Raw genomic sequence first — 24,753 nt, 5'->3', positions numbered from 1 at the left:
TCAGGATCTGGTGATCCACAGTTTACCATTTAGAAGTGAAGTGATGCTTCTCGTTTATCTACTTTGGACGATAACAAGAACAAACCCTTCTCCCTGTAACCAACGGTAACCATCATGTGAACTTTCAACACTGTCACCGGAGTGCACGACACACGCTGCTTTACTTTGTGTCCACTGTTCAGTTAGCACCAAAGAAGTTCTCAGTGCACCGACACTCGTACGACAAGTCATCGTCTACTTACTGAAACTGAGTTTCTCCACAAAGAAACCTGCAGAAGCTGCACGAGTGTCCCAGAGAGCTGATGATAAAGTATTACAACTTCTCTAAACGAGCGTGAAGCAGGATTATAGAATAATCTTCTGGAGACCACCTGATGACATCAGCAGTAAATACTTCAAATAACATTTGTATCATTTTCTTCACAGCAACATGTTGAAAGATCTTGTTAGATCTTCAGAATCGAGTTGGTTCAACTGGTCTGGTTCAGAAGCTGAAGCAGAACTCGTTTCTTCGTCCACAGCGAGACATTTACAGCAAAGAGACAAAATAAAATAAGTAGTTAACATATAAAATAAAGAGACAATAATATTAATTGTGTTTTCATGAAACTTCAGCACACGCACATCTTTCTCTTGGTTTGTTATGTTCGTGTATTTTATTTATTCCACTCCATGTTTGCTGTGTTTTTAAAGTTTATTCTAATTTAGCCTGAGCTCACTTCTGTTTCCTGTTCCAGGTGATGGCTCAGCAGGCGAAGGCGGGCCGGCGCTACCTGCGGGCGTTCGTTAGCGGCTTTTTCGTCGCCGTTCCCGTCACAGTCACCGTCCTCGACCGCTTCGCCTACGTGGCGCGAGTGGAGGGAGCGTCGATGCAGGTGAGACGACGCTGACGACCAGGAGGTCAAAGGTCAAAGAGTCTCATGTTCTCCATGTGAACATTACTGCCAGCTTGTCTGCAGCAGATACTGAATGTTTGTTTGTTTGTCCGTTATAGTTTTGAGAAAGAATTCAATTGAAAGTGATGCATTTCTATTGGTTTCACTCTGACAAGACGAAGGTTCAAACACTTTAATACTTTAATAACAATAAAGCAGTAAAACTGTTCCTGTAAATACACTTTAGAAAGAACCTGCTGGGTGCACTCAGTCTGATACAGATGTTTACACTGAAGGAGAAGTTTACACTCTGGATCTTTACATGTGACACAATGACTCGCTTCATCTAATGTGGAAACAAACACAGGATGTCAAGGATAATAAATAACGTATGGCTGTTATTAGACACAATGACCTCCGCTGTATCTGTGCGTCTGCTCCTGGACGCCATCTTGTTTGTGAAAATATTCCCAGAGTGCAGCGGGGGAAAGATCTCCTGATTACAGCCAGAAGCAGGAAAGTTTCTTGATTTGAATAAAGAACCTCGTATATAAAACAAAGGGAAATGTGATGCACCGGCTTTTAACACGTTTTATCTTCAGTCTGTCGTCTCCGAGCAGTCAGGTAAATAAGTAAGACTTGAGAGGACGAGATCACAACAGCTGGGAGTTTGAGATGAGATGATCTCCTGCAGTGCAGTCAAAGCCCAAAGGAAACATTCATTCAGGCTGAACTTTGTTCTTCCAGATGATCGCAGGCTGAGGCTCACGCTCTTTTTATTGCTCACAAACTCACCAAATTCAGAGGAGATGGAGACAGACGTGTAACTGTTCTGTGTGAAGGATTCTGTCATCAGCAGCTTCTGTAGAAGAAACGTTTAGAAGAATCCATCTGGAAGTTATGAAACGATAAGAATCTATTTCTCTCACTTCTACAGTGTTCAGATGACAAAAGTGAAACAGAGAAACACACACACTGACTCAGTCTTGCTGTGTTTTTTTCCTGTGTGTGCGTGTGTGTTTATAGTACGTGTCCTCATCCTTTTGTGCTTGGCTTGTTGTCATGGAAACAGTGTTTCCTGGTCTGTGTGTACTACTTGTCACGGTGTGATAAAGGTGAGGACCCAAAAGCAGAATGCATTAACAAAAAGCGAGCTTTATTAAAACAATGCCGAATCTAGAATACAAAGTAACCAAAACACAAACCAATCCGGGGTAGAGCGGAACACGAGTAGAACACGACCTGACATCAAATGGCAATCCCACAAAACACAGTGGGGCAGACAGGGCTAAATACACAGACACCAAACGAGGGAACAAGACACAGCTGGGGAGAAAGGCAGAAACACAAGGGCAGAGTAAATGGACACAGGAGGAACCAATCAACAATCACAGAGGGAAAACACACAGACAGGAAGTACAACTAGACATGACATAAGGGAGAGTGAACACTTAAAAATAAAAACAGGATATACAAAAATCCAGACTGACAGGACCCCCCTCTCAAGGGACGGAGGCGGGTCTAAGGCAGGAGACCGCTCTGGAGGACAGCAAGGCGGACGGAGAGCCTGGGCTGGATGCGACTGAAGCCACTCAGGGGGCCGGCGCGGAGGCCGGGCAGGATCCGGGCGGAGCCGCTCAGGAGGCCGGAGCCGCTCAGGAGGCCGGCACCGCTCAGGAGGCCGGCGCACGGAGGCCAGCGCACGGAGGCCGGGGCGGAGGCCGGGCTGGAGTAGTCGCTCGGGAGGCCGGGCTGGAGTAGTCGCTCAGGAAACCGGGCCGGAGTCACTGGGGTCTCGACAGTCGGGGGGGAACTCGGGGATCTCGAGCATCAACGGGGACTCGGGGGTCTCGGGAGAAAAGGGTAGCGAAGGGGTATCGGGGAGAGATGGGAGCACAGGGGTCTCGGGAAGAGAGGGGATCACAGGGGCTGGAGTGTCGAGGGACAGAGGCAGCACAGGAACTAGGGTCTCGAGGGACAGAGGGAGCACAGGGGCTGGGGTATCGAGGGACAGAGGGAGCCTAGGGTCTGGGGTATCGAGGGGCAGCTGGGGAACAGCCGGGGTCGGCAGAGGCGGCAGGTAGACGGCCGGGGTCTGCAGAGGCGGCAAGGAGATGGCCGGGGTCTGCAGAGGCGGCAAGGAGACGGCCGGGGTCTGCAGAGGCGGCAAGGAGACGGCCGGGGTCTGCAGAAGTCTGGTTGCAGGAACTTCTGTTCTGCCGAGCTGCCGCAAAGTCAGAATGATCGGCAAATTGGAGGAAATTCCTTCGTACCTCAGGCATAAGACTCCTCAACCAAGGCTTCTTAGCTACCTCGCTGCGGGCCTCTTGAAGAAGGGCTTGCTGGTTCCCTTCTACATGCGGCCTCTTTCCATTCCCGCAAAATAAGTGTTAGCTCGACATAAAGATTTAGATAATCCTCATCGTCAAGCACTGCTGGGTCCATGTTTGGTGGGATTGTACTTTCACGGTGTGATAAAGGTGAGGACCCAAAAGCCGAATGCATGACGAGGACTTAACAAAAAGCGAGCTTTATTAAAACAAAGCCAAATCTAGAATACAAATACAAAGTAACCAAAACACACGGGGTAGAGCTGAACACGGGTAGAGCTGAACACGGGTAGAGCTGAACACGAGTAGAGCTGAACACGAGTAGAGCTGAACACGACCTGACATCAAATGACAATCCCACAAAACACACTGGGGCTAAATACACAGACACCAAACGAGGGAACAAGACACAGCTGGGGAGAAAGGCAGAAACACAAGGGCAGAGTAAATGGACACAGGAGGAACCAATCAACAATCACAGGAAAACACACAGACAGGAAGTACAACTAGACATGACATAAGGGGGAGTGAACACTTAAAAATAAAACAGGATATACAAAAATCCAGACTGTGACACTACTTCGGAGCGGCGGAGCACTGTGGTTAATAAGACCTGACGTTCAGAGGGGGGAGGGTGTCTGTCTGTCTGTCTGTGTGTCTGTGTGTGAGTTCATCTTCATCCATGTTAGAGGGAAGTTCAGCATTTATGTTAATCTGCTTTCTTCAGATTGATCTCATGTCTGTAAATGATTCAGAAGAATAAATAATAAAGTGCAGTATCAGTCTTTAAAAATATTTAAGAACTACAGGTACATCTCAATAAATTAGAATATTGTGGTATAGTTAATGAAAACCCAAAAATCAGTATCTCAGAAAATTAGGTGGCTGTGACGCTCGTGCACACCTGTGGCGCCCACCTGTGGGTGCTGCAGGGAGCTTCAGGTCATTTCTGTGAACACTTTCTATATAAACTTTTCTCAAACTCCTCAAATAATCAGACGATCTGCTGTGACACGTTTACATTTTCCTATAAATTGCGACTCCGCAGCAGTTTCAGGAACAGTCCAGGTGTAATGTGGAGAAATGTGACGTCGCTCGCAGGGATCCTTTATTTTGGGGCCGGCGGATCAGAGATATTCTGTCAGTGACTCCGGCAGCCGAGAAATGGCCTGCGCACATCCTGCTTAATGAAACGCTGGCAGGTGTGAGGCGCCACCTGTGGATCCTCACAGAGACCAGCGTGTGATTAAGCTGTCATGGAGGACACGGCTGTTTGGAGTCTAGTTTAACACGGCAATGGTGCACATTTATTTAAATTCTTTTATTATTCGCATCACTAAAGGAGGGAGAAGCCCAAACAATCCCAAACTTGTGTGTGTGCTGAAACTGAGAGAACATCTCCGTGTGAAGTCTCTGCTGAACTTTAGATGTTTGTTGATTCCACAGAATCTGTAATAAACAGCTGAAAGTCTCAGAGAGAAGAGAAGAGACGAGATCTAATGTTTCCAATCAACAGTGGAAGCTGAGGTTCTCCCAGGATGAGTTTTCCAGACGTGCTCTTACAAACACAGTCGAGTCGAATAGATGAGAATTCTGCAAAAATAAAAAACACCTGATTTCACAAATATGAATGAAAATGAAAATAACTGTTTACGTCACAAACACAGGACGGAAAAATATGACTCAGACTTAGAAAATGGAAAAAACCTTTTTCTCTAAATTTCAGAAAAATTAAGAAAGAAAAAATCTCACTCTCCTCCAAATTTAGCAATATTGAAATGGATATGTGAGAAATGTGTTATTATGATGATATGAAGGACCCAACCACACATATAACATGAGACATGAAAGAATCCCATGTATATATAGTTTTTTAAAGAATTGTGAGCAGGACGTGTCCTGAGAGGATCTGCTCTCTGGTGGATAAACTATAAAACATATAGTTGGCATTTGTGTACTGATATGGGTAAACGTTATTGTCCTACATGTACATTAGTTACATGTGTATTAACTTAATTTCTTATCCTCCAATAGTTGAGGGAAGCTCCAACATGAGAGAGTAGAGAAGCTGTGAAGAATAATTAGAGAAACAACACGTAACGCTCGTCACTGTTCAGCGAGCGCTGAACAGCATTTGACTTAGAAATGTGAAGTCCTTGAGTTTGATTGCAGAAGACAAGTTTCAGGCTCTGCTCGTTGATTTCATTCTGTATTGAAATGATGTGAAACCAGCAGCTGCTGGAAATAAATGTGGAACCGGATTATATGCTTTGTGAAATGTTCATATTTACCAGTTAATGGGCTTAAATATGAAACTCACCAGTTTATGTTCATTTAAATGTTAAAGACCATGATTGACAAGTTTCCTACATTACAGAGGACTTAATGTATAATAAAAAATATAAGTCATTTTCACCATGATGATGAGAATAAAGCTGGAAAACTGCAGCAATTTCCTCTCTCTCCTGTCATGGTGTCATCAGTCCTGTGTTGTATATGTAGTGAGACAGAGACATGTGTAATGTTCCTGAAGGTAACGTTTCCTCTCTCTCCTGTCATGGTGTCATCAGTCCTGTGTTGTATATGTAGTGAGACAGAGACATGTGTAATGTTCCTGAAGGTAACGTTTCCTCTCTCCTGTCATGGTGTCATCAGTCCTGTGTTGTATATGTAGTGAGACAGAGACATGTGTAATGTTCCTGAAGGTAACGTTTCCTCTCTCTCCTGTCATGGTGTCATCAGTCCTGTGTTGTATATGTAGTGAGACAGAGACATGTAATGTCCCTGAAGGTAACGTTTCCTCTCTCTCCTGTCATGGTGTCATCAGTCCTGTGTTGTATATGTAGTGAGACAGAGACATGTGTAATGTCCCTGAAGGTAACGTTTCCTCTCTCTCCTGTCATGGTGTCATCAGTCCTGTGTTGTATATGTGGTGAGACAGAGACATGTGTAATGTTCCTGAAGGTAACGTTTCCTCTCTCTCCTGTCATGGTGTCATCAGTCCTGTGTTGTATATGTAGTGAGTACAGAGACATGTGTAATGTTCCTGAAGGTAACGTTTCCTCTCTCTCCTGTCATGGTGTCATCAGTCCTGTGTTGTATATGTAGTGAGACAGAGACATGTGTAATGTCCCTGAAGGTAACATTTCCTCTCTCTCCTGTCATGGCGTCGTCTCCCCTTTGAGCAGCGTCAGCGTTGTGTTTGTCTGCAGAAGCTTCATAAACTGACTGTTTATCCAATTTTAAGAAACTTTCTACATCCTGGTGTTTTGAACTCTATATTTGAAGGATGAAGGATTTTAGTCCTGAACGTCTGGATCTTAAGTTCTCAGAGAAACAAGCTGACAAACGTTAACGGCAGCCGAACAGCGTGCAGGAGAAACTGATGTTTAGCCATTGAATCAGAGGAGAGAAGAACTCCCGTCATGCACCGCTGCTGCACCACCACACCAAGCTGCAGCGTTTATTATTGTTGTAATTGAGAGACCTGGTGTTGCTGTTCTGTGTTACTGAACATGGTTGCATGGAGTTTGTTTCTAAAACTCTAAAAGTCTGTTTTGGGGAGAGACTGCCCCTGAATGTTTCATGTGCAGTATTTTAAAATCCATAAATCAGCACATAGACTTAGCCACAGTAAACACAAGGGACCTCGTTGAAGCGGTGTGATTAAAAATGAGTTTCCTGGTTGGAGGAGGTGCTTCACAACAGAAGCGGAGAGACTGACGGATGTTCATGGAACAACTGATGAGCTTAGAATCACATGTGGAAATGTTTTAATAACTCTTTATAAAATGTGGGACCAGAATGTTTGTGTAACACACACACACACACACACACACACACACACACACACACACACACACACACACACACACACAGAGTATATGAGGCTGAGAGTAGGACGTCTCCTGTATGTAGTATTTCAGTGTGTGTATATTTGTTGTATTGATATCAACAGTATTGTTATTCCTGTGTGTGCAGCCCTTCCTGAACCCAGAGGGGGGGTCTGACTGTGACGTCGTTCTGCTGAACCGCTGGAGTGTGAGGAACTACGAAGTCCAACGAGGCGACATCGTCTCCGTCATGTGAGTAACGTTAAGTTATTTAATGAATTTAAAAGAGGACTTAAAGGAGTAAATACTGCACAACACAGTTAACCTGTGTCATACAACAGGAATACTTTTAAAACATATTATTCTTATTTTGTTCTCATATTTTATTAGAAAATCTTTTTCATTTTAACACAGGGTTTGTAGAAAGTTTGGAAAGTTTGGAAAATACTTATTTTGAACCGTTATGTCTTCAAGGTTATGAATGTGTTAGAATTTATTATATTTGAAATGAAACGATCCCGTTTGTTTTCTGCTGGCGTCTTTAACTTTAAAGAAGTTGTTCTTAAGAACCTTGAAAGTTCTTGAAAAGGTTTGAACTCGTCATGACCAACGTGATGGACGGGTTTCCTCTTCTGTGTTCATCACTGAAGAAAAGGTGTGAAAAGGTTTTGCCAGGACAATCTTTACGTTTTTAATCTGTGAAAAAAACAAGTTTTGGCCGGTAATTTCTGTTGTAATTTCACTGTCGGCCACAAGAGGCTGAAGTGCTCCACGGACATGTTCTCCATGCACAGCGTGCGCATATCCACACACAATATGTGTTCAGTGAAACTGAAAGATTTTAGCTGTTTAACTGTTCTTTAGTCACAAACACAGAAGAGAAACATTTCAGATCAGACTTCGTTACTGGATCACCAGAAAGAAAAGTTCCTCTCTCCCGTCTCATGCATCTGCAGCCAGGTCTCTCCTGCAGCCAGGTCTCTCCTCTAGCCAGGTCTCTCCTCTAGCCAGGTCTCTCCTGGAGCCAGGTCTCTCCTGCAGCTAGGTCTCTCCTGGAGCCAGGTCTCTCCTGGAGCCAGGTCTCTCCTGGAGCCAGGTCTCTCCTGCAGCTAGGTCTCTCCTCTAGCCAGGTCTCTCCTGCAGCCAGGTCTCTCCTCTAGCCAGGTCTCTCCTGCAGCCAGGTCTCTCCTGCAGCCAGGTCTCTCCTCTAGCCAGGTCTCTCCTGCAGCCAGGTCTCTCCTCTAGCCAGGTCTCTCATGCAGCCAGGTCTCTCCTCTAGCCAGGTCTCTCCTGCAGCTAGGTCTCACCTCTAGCCAGGTCTCTCCTGGAGCCAGGTCTCTCCTGGAGCCAGGTCTCTCCTGCAGCTAGGTCTCTCCTCTAGCCAGGTCTCTCCTGCAGCCAGGTCTCTCCTCTAGCCAGGTCTCTCCTGCAGCCAGGTCTCTCATCTAGCCAGGTCTCTCCTGCAGCCAGGTCTCTCCTGCAGCCAGGTCTCTCCTGCAGCCAGGTCTCTCCTCTAGCCAGGTCTCTCATGCAGCCAGGTCTCTCCTCTAGCCAGGTCTCTCCTGCAGCTAGGTCTCTCCTCTAGCCAGGTCTCTCCTCTAGCCAGGTCTCTCCTGCAGCCAGGTCTCTCCTCTAGCCAGGTCTCTCCTGCAGCCAGGTCTCTCCTGCAGCCAGGTCTCTCCTCTAGCCAGGTCTCTCCTGCAGCCAGGTCTCTCCTGCAGCCAGGTCTCTCCTCTAGCCAGGTCTCTCCTGCAGCCAGGTCTCTCCTCTAGCCAGGTCTCTCATGCAGCCAGGTCTCTCCTCTAGCCAGGTCTCTCCTGCAGCTAGGTCTCTCCTCTAGCCAGGTCTCTCCTCTAGCCAGGTCTCTCCTGCAGCCAGGTCTCTCCTCTAGCCAGGTCTCTCCTGCAGCCAGGTCTCTCCTGCAGCCAGGTCTCTCCTCTAGCCAGGTCTCTCCTCTAGCCAGGTCTCTCCTCTAGCCAGGTCTCTCCTCTAGCCAGGTCTCTCCTGCAGCCAGGTCTCTCCTCTAGCCAGGTCTCTCCTGCAGCCAGGTCTCTCCTGCAGCCAGGTCTCTCCTCTAGCCAGGTCTCTCCTGCAGCCAGGTCTCTCCTCTAGCCAGGTCTCTCCTGCAGAAGGATTTGAAACCTGCAGCTGTTCACAGACGTGGTTCCTCTCTGAGCTGCAGACACAGCAGAACACAAGTCCTCTGCTGCACAACTCTCTGAGAAGCTTCTACACAAAATACCCTGAATATCAAACCTTGAAATCAGCTGAAGTATTTTTGAAATATTTAGCAGCAACAGCGTAGGACATATGAATATATTTTTAAGTGCTTTTGATGGCGTACTCCTCTGGGAACAATGGGACCGGCATCGATCGGCCTTTCATGGAGTAATTAAAATAAATCATATAATTCATCTGTCAAACTGTCAGTTGGTTTGGCAGAGAGGCTTTCAATGATATCAACTCGTTTTAAAGGAAATATAAGTGTTTCAAGGCTCGTATCACTTTTGTTCTGTATTTCTATTTGTGTTAGTCAAACTTCTGGATGCTTCATTAGTGACACGTGTCGCTGTGGCAGTGCAAACATGCCGGTTCATTCCTTTCAGAAGCTTGTGGAATATTTATAAATGTAAAGTTATGTTTGACGTCCGTCAGCAGAGACGAGTGAGCTGATTGCTTCTGATGACAAATCACACGCCCACACTTCCATCATCAAAGTTTAGTAACGCTTAGTAACGTTTCCTAAAGTTTAGTAACGTTTCCTAAAGTTTAGTAACGTTAGTAACGTTTCCTAAAGTTTAGTAACAATTCCTAAAGTTTAGTAACAATTCCTAAAGTTTAGTAACAATTCCTAAAATTTAGTAACGTTTCCTAAAGTTCTAAAGTTTAGTAACGTTTCCTAAAGTTCTAAAGTTTAGTAACGTTTCCTAAAGTTTAGTAACGTTTCCTAAAGTTTAGTAACATTTCCTAAAGTTTAGTAACGTTTAGTAACGTTTCGTAATAAAGTTTAGTAACAATTCCTAAAGTTTAGTAACGTTTCCTAAAGTTTAGTAACGTTTAGTAACGTTTCGTAATAAAGTTTAGTAACAATTCCTAACGTTTAGTAACATTTCGTAATAAAGTTTAGTAACAATTCCTAAAGTTTAGTAACGTTTCCTAAAGTTTAGTAACGTTTCCTAATAAAGTTTAGTAACAATTCCTAAAGTTTAGTAATGTTTCCTAGTTAGTACGATTCTAAGTTAGTAACGATTCCTAAAGTTTAGTAACGATTCCTAAAGTTTAGTAACGATTAGTAATGTTTTCTAATAAAGTTTAGTAACGATTCCTAAAGTTTAGTAACGTTTTCTAATAAAGTTTAGTAACGTTTCCTAAAGTTTAGTAACGATTCCTAAGTTTAGTAACGTTTCCTAAAGTTTAGTAACGTTTTCTAATAAAGTTTAGTAACGTTTCCTAAAGTTTAGTAACGATTCCTAAAGTTTAGTAACGTTTCCTAAAGTTTAGTAACGATTCCTAAAGTTTAGTAACGATTCCTTAAGTTTAGTAACGTTTTCTAATAAAGTTTAGTAACGTTTCCTAAAGTTTAGTAACGATTCCTAAAGTTTAGTAACGTTTCCTAAGTTTAGTAACGTTTCCTAAAGTTTAGTAACGATTCCTAAAGTTTAGTAACGTTTCCTAAGTTTAGTAATGTTTCCTTAAGTTTAGTAACGTTTCCTAAAGTTTAGTAACGATTCCTAAAGTTTAGTAACGATTCCTAAAGTTTAGTAACGTTTCCTAAAGTTTAGTAACGATTCCTAAAGTTTAGTAACGTTTCCTAAAGTTTAGTAATGTTTCCTTAAGTTTAGTAACGTTTCCTAAAGTTTAGTAACGATTCCTAAAGTTTAGTAACGATTCCTAAAGTTTAGTAACGTTTCCTAAAGTTTAGTAACGATTCCTAAAGTTTAGTAACGTTTCCTAAAGTTTAGTAACGTTTCCTAAAGTTTAGTAACGATTCCTAAAGTTTAGTAACGTTTTCTAATAAAGTTTAGTAACGTTTCCTAAAGTTTAGTAACGATTCCTAAAGTTTAGTAACGTTTCCTAAAGTTTAGTAACGTTTCCTAAAGTTTAGTAACGTTTCCTAAAGTTTAGTAACGATTCCTAAAGTTTAGTAACGTTTTCTAATAAAGTTTAGTAACGTTTCCTAAAGTTTAGTAACGATTCCTAAAGTTTAGTAACGTTTCCTAAAGTTTAGTAACGATTCCTAAAGTTTAGTAACGTTTTCTAATAAAGTTTAGTAACGTTTCCTAAAGTTTAGTAACGATTCCTAAAGTTTAGTAACGTTTCCTAAGTTTAGTAACGTTTCCTAAAGTTTAGTAACGATTCCTAAAGTTTAGTAACGTTTCCTAAAGTTTAGTAACGATTCCTAAAGTTTAGTAATGTTTCCTTAAGTTTAGTAACGTTTCCTAAAGTTTAGTAACGATTCCTAAAGTTTAGTAACGTTTCCTAAAGTTTAGTAACGTTTCCTAAAGTTTAGTAACGTTTCCTAAAGTTTAGTAACGATTCCTAAAGTTTAGTAATGTTTCCTTAAGTTTAGTAACGTTTCCTAAAGTTTAGTAACGATTCCTAAAGTTTAGTAACGATTCCTAAAGTTTAGTAACGTTTCCTAAAGTTTAGTAACGTTTCCTAAAGTTTAGTAACGATTCCTAAAGTTTAGTAACGTTTCCTAAAGTTTAGTAACGTTTCCTAAAGTTTAGTAACGTTTCCTAAAGTTTAGTAACGATTCCTAAAGTTTAGTAACGATTAGTAATGTTTTCTAATAAAGTTTAGTAATGTTTCCTAAAGTTTAGTAGCATTGACTTTTACTGACGTTTGTTTGGCATCGATATCAATACAAAGACAAAACACATGGATTTCTTCATCTCGTATCAAGTTTAACTTTAGTGCATCGGAACATATTAATCTGCAGACGCTCCGGTTCAAAATGAGACCAAATTGCTCCTTCTCCTGTTTGATGGCAGCAGCACGAGGTGAGGAACGCTGCACTCTGAGGTTTTTAATCATAAATACTTTCACGCAGAATGCGACTATTACGCGGTGAAAGAGCAAACTGTACATTCGAGTGTAGCGGAGGGTCTTCAGTAGCAGCTGTACTGACCCACTTATTAAACAGCAGCATGGAGGCTCCACATCAGGCCAGTACTTTACATCTGTATGTTTTTCATCGTGGCCCCGGTGTATCAAGGTTGTTTTTATCTGAAACTGCAGTTTCACGTCCTGTTAGATCCTTGAGCATGAGGCGCAGGTGACCTGTGTCAGGGTGGCGATGGTCTGATGGTACGCCTTCCAAACAGAAGGTACTTAACCCCAAGTTGCTCCCTGTAGTCAGTTCACTGTAAGTCGCTCTGGATAAGAGCGTCCGCTAAATGACCTGTAATGTAATCTGTGGGACTGTGGCTCAGTACAGACACTTCCTGTGCAGCGGGGGCTGATATCACCTGCAGCGACAGCTGCTGTGCACGGAGCATAAAAGGAGTAGCGGCGGGTCCAGGACGCTGCAGAACAACATCCTGGACTCTGATGTGCATGACGAGCCGTCAGCGCTCATTAGACAAACCTCGGCGAGGATTTATTTCAAGTTTTTCCATCTGAACGCATCTTGAAGGCCCTGAAGCCTCTCAGAAGTCCATCCTCGGTGTCAGACGTCTGCTGTTCCATTAACGCTCCATTCCTTTGAAAGTCACACACGCTGATTCAACCTGCAGACGCCGCAGCCCCGCCGGCGGCTCCAGACCGGAGAAAGTGAGATTTCACACGAGGAAATTGACATATTTAACTGCCTTTCCGAGCTGTTTGACGGCGCGAGGGCGAGGCTGTCAGTTTTTCCATTTGAGGTGTTTGCTGTGCAGCCTGCGGAGTACACAGGCTGGTGACAGGAGGACAAACCCACTCCCATCATTACCCGGGATGCCAGCCTCTCGCTTTGTTTCGGTGGGAGAAGAGACTCGTGTGAGAGCAGCTGTGACTTGAACCTGAGCTGCTCACATTCAGCTGGTGTGTTGTGGCTCGTCCCCCGACGGTAACGATTCCGCAGCATCACACAGATAGACAGGCACCAAGCATAAAGAGCTGACAGAGGAGGAGACACTGGTTCTGTGAGGTTCACATCTTTAGACATTTAGAATCCCCCCGAGCCTTCCCTCTGTGTGTCTTCCCGTCTCAGCGCCACCTGTTTACCTGGCAGTCCTGTGAAGGTGTTTCCTCAAAGCAACAGATAGCTGAGTCCCTGTGTGACGCGGATCTGTATCAACTTCTCCTCCTTCTGGGGATTCAGTTCAAATCCCTCCGAAAGTCGAATCTATCATCTGCCAAGAATATTGCCTCGGATTTAAATTTCAAATGTGCTTTGGCTCCACAGCGAGGGGGGGGGGGAGTCCTGCTTATAATTGGCGCTCATTTTAAAGGAAGTAGTTCAAGGGAAGATGCCGGTCCGTAGAGTGATATGTTATTTACAGAGCGTGCTGGTGAAGAGACCCTCACAGCTGACGTTCTGCAGGAAATGTTTCCCGATGGTTGTAGTCGGCGGCTGGTTCTCTGTGAGGAAGGGTTTGATGACAGCCATCTTGGATCAGCAGGGGGGGGGGGGGGTTGAAGTTCTACATTCTATAAATATTCATTGAAATCTCAGAAGCCGTGGATATCTTCAAAAGTGGCGAGCATCAGCGTGCTGTGAGTGGAGGCACTAACACCGTCCATGTCACAGGTTTGATTCCCTCTGATGAAAACAGAGGAAACGACCTGCTGACATAAATATTAATATATATATATATATATATATATATATATATATATATATATATATATATATATATATAGATCAATATTTATATATAGATTAATATTTTTATATATATATAATCTATATATAAATATTAATCTATAACTATAATGTCTGTATAACTGTAATCTCTCTCTCTCTCTATATATATAGTTATATAGGAATATCTCTCTTCCTCTTCCTCTCTTCCTCTTCCTCTCTTCCTCTTCCTCTCTCTTCCTCTTCCTTAAAGCTGCAGATTCTCCATCACTTCAAACACTGTCTGTATTAAATATCCTCTTGCTCTGCTCTCTTATGAAAGTCTTTGTAGCAGCAGGTTGTGGGTTCGATCCCAGACTCTCTCATGCTTTGTCTTCAGGAAACACTTCTTCTTCGTGTTTAAACTTTTAATTTCTTCACAATTCTGATCCGCTTCCTTCAATCAGACGGATTTAGTTGCTGAATTTTTTGCTTTTTTATTTTATCCTCAAATTTGCGGCTGAGTGTCTTAAAGGTGTAAAAGTTTCTCTGGGACGTTGTTGTTGTTGCTGTTGTTGTTGTTGTTCACACAGCTGTTGAGGGATTCATGTGTTCACTGTAATGTGATTACTCTGTTCTTGGAGGAAGTATTATCTCGACTGTAATCCTCTCGCAGGTTCAGAGCCACATGAGGAGGTACCACGGTGACACCTTCAGGGAGTGTTGAGCGTTGCACAGCGTCATGTCAGTGCATCACAAACACTTCTTGGTATTTCTCTCCTGTTTAAGCGCCTTAACGCCTCCACAGTCTCCAGAGACCAGCTCACAAACATCGTGTTTATTTTGTGTTTCTCAGTTGTTTTTCACAAATGCTTTAACACACTGCGGGAAACACAAGAGAAGAAAGGAAACAAAGTACAAAGTGTTCAGGTGGAAACATGAGAGGCCTGCTGAAACATCTCCATCTCCAGCTGAAAGAGGTGTGTGTGTGTGTGTGTGTGTGTGTGTGTGTGTGTGTGTGTGTGTGTGTGTGTGTGTGTGTGTGTGTGTGTGTGTGTGTGTGTGTGTGTGTCAGGACTCTGACTTCATCATCATCATGATGACAACACAACGTGCTCCAGATGTTGTCTAACCTGTGTATCGTGTCCTAAGACGATCCACGCTGTAACTGTGAGACTGATGAGTGAGCCTCACTGTGCTGCTGGAGACAGAGCAGCACGTTTACACGTCTCCTTCTCCAGCTCGTGTGAGATGGAAGTCAGTCAAACCAAAACATGCTAAAAAGCCCCATTACACAGCTTCACATGTTCAGGTTTACTCTGCTGTCAGACACGTTTCATAAAGACGAGCAGCTCGAAATATATATTAATAGCTCACATTACATTACAGGTCATCTAGCAGACGCTCTTATCCAGAGCGACTTACATTGAACTAAGTACAGGGACAGTCTCCCTGGAGCAGCTCAGGGTTAAGTGCCTTGCTCAGGAGCACAATGGTGGCAGCCTGGTGTTGAACTCCCGACCTTCTAGTGTTTAGTTTGGAAGGCGTACCACTAGACCATCACCACCACATGTAATGGACTCCTCTCTGCAGCAGACGGTTTGTGTGTTTCTGCAGTTTGAGGGTTAAGACTGGGTCTTAAGGTGACTGACTGCTGGTCCTGAGGTCCTCATGGTCATGTGATGTTTTCAACTGAACTGGACTGTTTTCAGTGAACCCTGTCAGAACTGCTGAGACTCAAGAGGACATGATTGTGTGATAATCTGAATATTATTCATCGTCACTTTATTCCAACAAATCCTCCAAATGTAAAGACGGAGAGTTCGGTCTGCTCCAGTGTACCATCCTGACCCGGCTGAACCAGCATTTCTTGTTAAGACACATTCTTCAGCCACTTGCCGCCGGCGTCACGGTGTTGTCTCCAAATTGTGTTGCACGCCGGCTCACGTGGTGTTTGTTTGGTGGTGACGAGACGGAACATGGCAGCGTTAATCTCAAAGAAAACTAAAACTGGGTAAATGTGGAAACCGTTTGGATTATCTTCTTGGAAATGACTAATTTAGTTGTTTTTAAAGTTTCTTATTTTAGCTGACTGATTTATACTTCATCTCCTTTCTAAAGGAGAATTTTGACATTCTTGGAAATACGCTTCTTTGCATTATTGCTGATTGTTAGATGAGAAGATTGATGCCACACGGTGTGTCTGTATGCTTAATGTGGAGCTAAAGTCGGGACTTGATTAGCATAACTTAGCATGAAGAATGGAAGCAGAGAGCAACAGCTAGCTTTGCTCCGTCCAGAGTTCACAAATGTCCCTGCTGTGGTATCGATCTTCATGTCTCACCCTCAGGCAAGAAAGCAAATAATCATATTTCCAAAAATGTCAAACTCTTTTCAGCACTTACACTGAAGCTGACAGGAACAGTGCACAGAAGTCACAGTTTGGTTCATTTCCCCGGGGGGAGTTCAGTACAGAACAGTGAAGAGACGGACACAAACCTCCTGCTGAGGGATCAATTAGACTACAACTACCGCGGTAAAAGATATTCATTATAAAAATGTATAACACTGGACCAACACTTAACAAACACTTTCCAAAAATGCAACAAGTCACAGAAGACTGTTTAACTGAGAAGCAGATTTTACAGATTCTGCTAACCTCTGCACACGCTGCTAACCTCTGCACATGTTGCTAACCTGCACACGCTGCTAACCTCTGCACATGTTGCTAACCTCTGCACATGTTGCTAACCTGCACACGCTGCTAACCTCTGCACATGTTGCTAACCTCTGCACATGTTTCTAATCTGCACACGCTGCTAACCTCTGCACATGCTGCTAACCTCTGCACATGCTGCTAACCTCTGCACATGCTGCTAACCTGCACATGCTGCTAACCTCTGCACATGTTTCTAACCTCTGCACATGTTGCTAACCTGCACATGTTGCTAACCTCTGCACACGCTGCTAACCTCTGCACATGCTGCTAACCTGCACACGCTGCTAACCTCTGCACAAGCTGCTAACCTGCACATGTTGCTAACCTCTGCACACGCTGCTAACCTCTGCACACGCTGCTAACCTCTGCACATGCTGCTAACCTGCACACGCTGCTAACCTCTGCACATGCTGCTAACCTCTGCACATGCTGCTAACCTCTGCATATGTTGCTAACCTCTGCACATGTTGCTAACCTCTGCACATGTTGCTAACCTCTGCACATGCTGCTAACCTGCACACGCTGCTAACCTCTGCACATGCTGCTAACCTCTGCACATGCTGCTAACCTCTGCACATGTTGCTAACCTCTGCACATGCTGCTAACCTCTGCACATGCTGCTAACCTCTGCATATGTTGCTAACCTCTGCACATGTTGCTAACCTCTGCACATGTTGCTAACCTCTGCACATGCTGCTAACCTGCACACGCTGCTAACCTCTGCACACGCTGCTAACCTCTGCACATGTTGCTAACCTCTGCACATGCTGCTAACCTCTGCACACATGTTGCTAACCTCTGCACATGCTGCTAACCTCTGCACATGTTGCTAACCTCTGCACATGTTGCTAACCTCTGCACATGTTGCTAACCTCTGCACATGCTGATAAACCTCTGCACATGCTGCTAACCTCTGCACATGATAATCGATTATTAAGTAAATCATTTATTTTTGCAAACAATTTAAAATAAATGCTGTTTTCAGCCTCTGGAGTTTTTCTGTTTTATATCATATTAAAGTGAATATCTTTGGGTTTTGGACAGAACAAGACATTTAAAGACGTCACCTGGGACTCTGAGGAACTGGGATGGACATGAATCAATGAATCGATTTAATGATAATAATAGAGTAATCATCTTTAAACAAGAACCAGAAAAAACGTCTGAGCTGACACCGTCAACATGTTTATTAATATGGAGAAGATGATTTATAGGGAGTTTCACTAACATGAGAATTTATATCATTTTAAATGGAAATATATTGCAGCATGTAACAATCATATGTAGGAACAGAAAGCAGAGATACATGCATTTAATATAAATATACACAAGCAGCTGTAAATCATATTTAAACAAATTAGAGTTCATTATTTCTCTCAATACAATCTCTAATTATAGCACAGATGGCAGAGAATAGCAGGGAGTCCCTAATCTGAAAGACTACACATGGAATTCATGCGGGGGTCTGAAACTCATTTCCATTAAATTGGTATGAAAGCCTCTGTAATTAAATATGCCCACAGAGGCTTCAGTGCTAAAGGCAGGAACACACGGCCGGAGCAGAGTCCTCTGTGAGCTCCTGCTGTGTTTCAGGTCTTCTGGCTCCCGCTGCATCCTGCACCACCAGTCTGAAGCACGATGCACGATGCACGATGCACGATGCACGATGCACGATGCACGATGCACGAAGCACGATGCACGAAGCACGATGCACGAAGCATGAAGCCTGAAGCACGATGCACGAAGCACAATGCACGATGCATGAAGTACGATGCATGAAGCACGATGCATGAAGCACGATGCACGAAGCACGATGCATGAAGCACGAATCACGAAGCATGAAGCATGATGCATGAAGCCTGAAGCACGATGCACGAAGCACAATGCACGATGAATGAAGTACGATGCATGAAGTACGATGCATGAAGCACGATGCATGAAGCATGATGCACGAAGCACGATGCATGAAGCACGAATCACGAAGCATGAAGCATGATGCATGAAGCATGAAGCACGTCTCTTCATTGTGTTGAAAGTGTCAGATGAGGCTGCACTAATATTATTATTATTATCATTATGTTAGTAGTAGAGTCAGACTCCAGTGCTGCTGCTGCTGCTGCATATTGTTTCAGACTCTGTGATAGAAACATTGTGTTTAAAGTCCAAAAGTCAACATTTAGTGAAAAAAGAATCTACAACATGTTTTTATCTAAAGAAATATTCTCCGACATTTTAGTTTTTTGATTGAATATGTTGTCAGCTGTTGAAGCTGTTGGATGGGTTGTGATGAAATGTGCTTCATCGTTAGGTCAATGTTTGAATTTGTTTTATGGTTAAATTCCTGCAAACCTGATGACGTCCCCTCAGCTGCACTTTGTGTTAGTGAAGATGCACTTTGTGTTAGTGAAGCTTCACATTGTGTTAGTGAAGATGCACTTTGTGTTAGTGAAGATGCACTTTGTGTTAGTGAAGATGCACTTTGTGTTAGTGAAGATGCACTTTGTGTTAGTGAAGATGCACTTTGTGTTAGTGAAGATTCACATTGTGTTAGTGAAGCTTCACTGCAGGTTTGTATTGTGTGCATCGTGTCCTGACTGACCCGAGTTGCCGTCTGGAGCTGTTGTTTCTTTTGTTCCTGTCGCTCGCTTTGAAAGTGCAGAAGTTATTAGTATGGCTGATTAGTGAAGTTACAAGTCGAATATGTATAAGTTTTAGTTTTACCGCCTCAGAGCCGCTCGACTCCATTCTCCCTTCTTTAAATCCTCGATGACGATCATATAATAAACTTCTCGTGCTCATTACTCTTCATGTCTAACTACGTTCATATCTCACATCGCATTAGAGAATGTATTGTTTATTAAACTATCACTCTGCCGTGGTGCATGCTGGGTGTTCCTCTCCTGGGGTTCGGCTCCTTCCTGTCCCTCAGCTCCACATCAAAGCCGACAGTCTGCCGCTCACACAGATCTCCTCCCAGGAGCGAGCTGGGAGTTACTCCTGGTGCGTGCGCTTTGCGGCGGCGGCTCCCTCCCTCGCAGCGCCGTCAGTCAGTTGACATATTGAGGGCACGGTGAAGGCTTTACGGTAACGCCGGAGGGAGCGACACACTTAGAGGCAGCAGGTGCACAACGATGAACACAAATCCACGTTCCTCACTGAATGTCTGGTTTTTAAATTTGTGGATTTGTTTTTTTTTTCAACACTAACAGCAGATCTGCTTGTTACTGTGAGGTTCAAAACAGCGTCCCAAAGACACAGCGTGATCCTCACTTGTGCTGTTGCATCTTATCGTAGGATCCTCACGCTGCGTGAAAACATGTCACAGGTTATTCATGTAAACAAAAATGTCGACAGGGTTTTTAGAGAAGAATGTATATTATGCGAAGTATTTATAATAATGTTAGATGTTGTCATGAGAAAAACAACATCCTGGTTATTTGTTAAAGACGCTCCCGTGAACTGATGAGTCCGCTGGATGTTCTGTTCACATCCATCCGTCGTATGGACCACCACCAACATTATTTATTCATGATTGCAGATTTGTAAAATGTTTTTCTGATCCAGTCAAGTTGTCTCTTTAAGGGATTTATATTTCATCAGTGAACAGAACGAGCTCGGATCACTTAATGAAGTGAAACTCAAATATTTAAGAGTGAAAGTTCAACTGCAGAAAGTGATTAAAGCTCACGGCGGACATCTTTACTGAGTCAGAAACATGCAGTGAAATTTTGGCTGTGTCTGTTCATCCTCTCCCTGCTCTCCATCCTCTCCCTGCTCTCCATCCACTCCGTGCTCTCCATCCTCTCCGTGCTCTCCATCCTCTCCCTGTTCTCCATCCACTCCGTGCTCTCCATCCTCTCCCTGCTCTCCATCCTCTCCCTGCTCTCCATCCTCTCCCTGCTCTCCATCCACTCCGTGCTCTCCATCCTCTCCCTGCTCTCCATCCTCTCCCTGCTCTCCATCCTCTCCATCCTCTCCCTGCTCTCCATCCTCTCCCTGCTCTCCATCCACTCCGTGCTCTCCATCCTCTCCCTGCTCTCCATCCTCTCCCTGCTCTCCATCCTCTCCATCCTCTCCCTGCTCTCCATCCTCTCCCTGCTCTCCATCCTCTCCATCCTCTCCATCCTCTCCCTGCTCTCCATCCTCTCCCTGCTCTCCTCCTCTCCGGCCTCCGTCTCCTTCTCCCTAAAACAAAATGTTAGAGCAGGTTTATCTATACACGACTAAACAAAAGCAGATTAAGTTGCAAAATAAGTACACATATTATAAATAATAAAATATGTATAATCAATCCGAACGATTGCGCTGGACTGTTTAAGTGATATTCAGTCAGAAAACCAAGCAGGTAATCTGAAGTATACATTATCTATACAGTCGCCACGATCTATATAAAATGATAATCAACATTTAAAACTCTTAGGTTTGAAAGTTAAGGTCTTAAATGTTCTACTTTAAAAGGCTAACTTAGGTCGGATGCCGGCAGCCGCTCCTAACAGCTGCTGAGGAGCTAGCTTAACTAGCATCGCCGCTAACGTCCCGTAACTTAACCGTCATTTTAACGAAAATGTTATGTTTTAAGGTCCTTTGGTTTTATAACATTTGTATTGTTAGCTATTCGAGCGAGTTGAAACCCAATACCTACATTTAAAAGTACCGTAATTTCCGGACTATAAGCCGCGACTTTTCCCCATTTTTCGACCCTGCGGCTTATATAACGGTGCGACTTATCTATGGATTTTTACACCTATCGGCCACTAGGGGAATTCCTAAATCTATGGATTTTACAGGTTACAGTCCACCGGATGCCGCCAAAGAGCGCGAAAAGTAGCAAAAAGTAAAAGTGGAACCGCGAGTGGTACGAGAGACAGACGGACATTAGAGAGACACAATGTTCAGTGGGAGGCGTGGATGACTAGTGGCGACAAATCCTTCACCAAAACTGGGCGCATGCGAAAGGCAACTTTCGCTCAAGTTTGCGAGTGGATCCTGACAGCGTGGAGGAGTATTAAAACATCCACGATCACCAACGGGTTCCGAAAGGCTGGAATGCTGCGTGGTGAAGAGGAGGACGCCGCCACAGCTGAGGCATTTCAGAGGCTGTTCGATTCCGACAGTGATGAAGAGGAGTTTGTTGGCTTTGAGAGCGACACCGAAAGAGAGAGGAGAGTGGCTGACGAAGCCACCCTGAGCCTGTTCGTTTCGGACACTGAAGATGAGGACTTTGGTGGTTTTAGTACGCAGGAAGAAGATGAGAATTAATGAATCCCCTCTGTGCACGAACGTAATATACCGGTATGTTATATGTTATGTTATGTTATGTTATATGTTAATAAAATATTTTAAAAACCTGCGGCTTATAGTCCAGTGCGGTTTATATATGTACAAATTAGTCAATTTAGCATCTGCGGCTTATAGTCCGAAAATTACGGTATATCCATTAGCCGCTACTGCTGGGTCGAGGGGCGCCATTTTTTGTCAGAATGTTTTTCTCTGGGTGCGCAATGAATCTTGGGATGTATCCTTCAAATCTGGAAAAAGAAGACCGCATTTGTCTGCTGCATCTCAAGGAGTCGTCGAAATGGGACACCCCTGTCGCGGCCGCTGTGACATAATCGGTCTACAAATGCTGCCTGTGAAGGCTGCAGCCCATGAATTGAGACACAGCCATTAACTTCCATACGTTGGACATGAACAGTGTGCTCCTCACACGTGTTGGGCTCCATGTGCTCCTCACTATGTCAGCTACATGTTGGGGGATCAAGAACTAAATGTGTCCTCCTGTATAAAAGATGCAACACTTCCCTGCAGCCTGATGCTCCCTGAGTGGAAAGAAAACTTTAAAGCAGACGCCATCAGTAAATCTGAAAGTGTGAAGCTGCTCCTCTTCCTCTCGGCTCTGGAGTGAGCTTTGATCCGGTTGCAGCTGGGAGGCTGTCCTCCGGACCGCGGCTCAGCAGGCTTTGTGTCACCGCTGTTTCAACACGGTGCTGTTAATCGTTCGTGTGGCGCCGCAGCTTTAAAACCAGGGATTTAACAGAAAGTGCCGACACAGTGAAGACTTGACGAGAGTCCCCGCTCTTAAACTTTTATAATAACTCCCTCAGATTGATATTTATTTTCATTTTGTCATCAGGCTCCAGCGGCGACGCTGTGAGTTATAACAGAAGTGGGATTCTGAGTGTAGTTTTACGGCTGAATCAATACTCTCTTTTATAGAGGCAGCAAATGTACTGCAATACAATACGCTGCAGAACAGCAGCTCATTAAATCACAACTTCATTCTCAAGGTAGTGACGACAAATTAAGACGACATAAACTTGGAGTGACTTTAAGTTTCCACGTCGGCTGTGAGCTGCTGATCGTTTCTGCTTTTTGTTTCTGGCTCCTGAGTTAAAGCTTCATGACTCTTTAAACCCAACACAACACTTTTGTGTCTCGCTCATGAAAAGATCCTCAGGACGTCCGACATCTTCCACATCACATGTTCCTGCAGATGCAGATGCAGAACGATGAACTCATTTTGGATGAAAGCTTCATAAGAATATTTGACAGAACAAGAGCATCATTGATTGTTGTTGCTTTTTTATCAGTGAAGTCCAGAGTTCCTTCTTGATTCTACTTTTAAACTAAGTTAACGTTAAACGTCGTCACAAAGCTGAAACTGGTCGCAGATGCATGTTGTTTTAAATAATTGCTGAGGATCTGGTTTGATCTTCACACTGTGAGAAACCTCGTCACAGCTTCACGTCGGCTTGTGTTGTGTTCATTTAGAGCTCAACAAGACGTACATGAAGATTACAAACCACACAGAACCATGGAAACATGAAACGTATAAACAACAGATGCAAAATGAAGAGACGTCTGAGTTTGGGCATCTTGTTCTCATGTTTACAACGAGTTGTGCTGAGCACATTCTTAGTTTCTCAGACACTTTGCAGTTCCTCATTAAATATAAGAGTCAGCTGTGAGATCAGGCTGCAGGTCGTGCTGTCGTCGGGCGGAGAAGCTCTGCTCTGGTTCTGTTCCATCGCTGTGTCTTCATGTTCACCTGCCTGTCGGCGCTGAGGCCAGTGATGGATGGACCTGCAGTCACACGAGCAGCGGTTTGTTGTGTCGGTGGTTTTGAGGGAATAACTGACGGAGACGGACGATCCATCCTTCAGGACTTCAGGCTTCTGTTGGAAGCTGAAGGAGTTTTATGTTGCTGATCTGCTCCTTTAGCGTTTTAAAGGATGAAGTGATTTTCTACATTGTTCTTAATGCAAACAATGAATGTTGTGTGCTGTGACTTTAGTTCCTCCCCATCAACACACACACAGCACTCACTACAGCACCACATGTGGATTCATCCGCCGCTGAAAATAGTCCCAACTGAATCTGCAGTTTTTTAAAGACTACAGTGAGCAGCTGTTTCAGGGAAGACTTTATATTTGTGTTTCTAAAGAAGGGTTGGAGCTGACAGGAAGTAACATGGAACTTAAGCTGGAGCTCTTTCAGCAGGAGACTGATGCATTGTGGGCATCTCGTGTTTGTCACATCCATCAACAATGCAAATTAAAATCGATGTCTCTGCAACAGGAAATCGTTGTCTTCCAAATGAGAGACGGTCGTGATGCCAGTCACACCTCCGGGAGGCTGATGGATGACAAACAAGAGGCCTGCAGGACGCCGCCGCCTCCAGGGACACACGGGGAAACAAATGCTGCAGCAGCTGCTGAAGATCCACAACCCACAACATAAAGATGAAGAACACGGTGAAGGAGGCATCGAGTGGACGCGTCTGCAGAACTGTTGATTTGATGGACAACATGAAGTGAATGTCGTGATGTCGTCCTGCTGCGGGACAGATGAGCCGGAGTCAGGACGCCATGCATCGCCCAACAACGTGTTCGGAGTTAAAGCACATTTAGGTTGTAGGGGAGACCGGGGCACGGCTATCTTCTGGTCCTTTTGAAACTCAAATGTTTGTTTTGTTAAAACATCTGAACGTCTCTAACTGTTCTGGTAACTTTCCCGTTTAATAGAATCTAAAGTCTAAAACAACATTTATAACGGCAGAGAGCAGCGTGTGTTTGACCCCGGTCTCCCCTACTCAGTGAGCACTGTGGCCTTCTACTCACAGTGCCAGGAAACGGCTGAATGCCACCCGCGGAGGAGAGGCGGAGATGACTGAGTAACTACCGACGGGGGAGTGAATGTGGGGGGGGGGCATGTTGTCTGGATGCAC

At 44.2% G+C, this 24,753-nt stretch overlaps 1 protein-coding gene across 2 annotated transcripts in view; it reads left to right on the top strand.

The window, feature by feature from the left end:
• immp2l (inner mitochondrial membrane peptidase subunit 2) overlaps nt 1-24,753 on the top strand; it is a 113,516-nt gene that overhangs the window by 7,536 nt on the left and 81,227 nt on the right. For both annotated transcript variants that reach the window (XM_029433791.1, XM_029433790.1), the window contains exons 2-3: nt 738-875; nt 7,187-7,290. In XM_029433791.1, the coding sequence (XP_029289651.1) occupies nt 741-875; nt 7,187-7,290 (239 nt within the window). In that variant the 5' untranslated portion in view covers nt 738-740. The remainder of the gene's footprint in view (nt 1-737; nt 876-7,186; nt 7,291-24,753) is intronic.

Source organism: Cottoperca gobio, chromosome 6, assembly GCF_900634415.1.
Source record: "Cottoperca gobio chromosome 6, fCotGob3.1, whole genome shotgun sequence".
In the NCBI taxonomy this organism is placed as follows: Eukaryota; Metazoa; Chordata; class Actinopteri; order Perciformes; family Bovichtidae; genus Cottoperca; species Cottoperca gobio.
The sequence above is the reverse complement of the archived record's forward strand: the minus strand, read 5'-3'. Positions and strand labels throughout refer to the sequence as shown.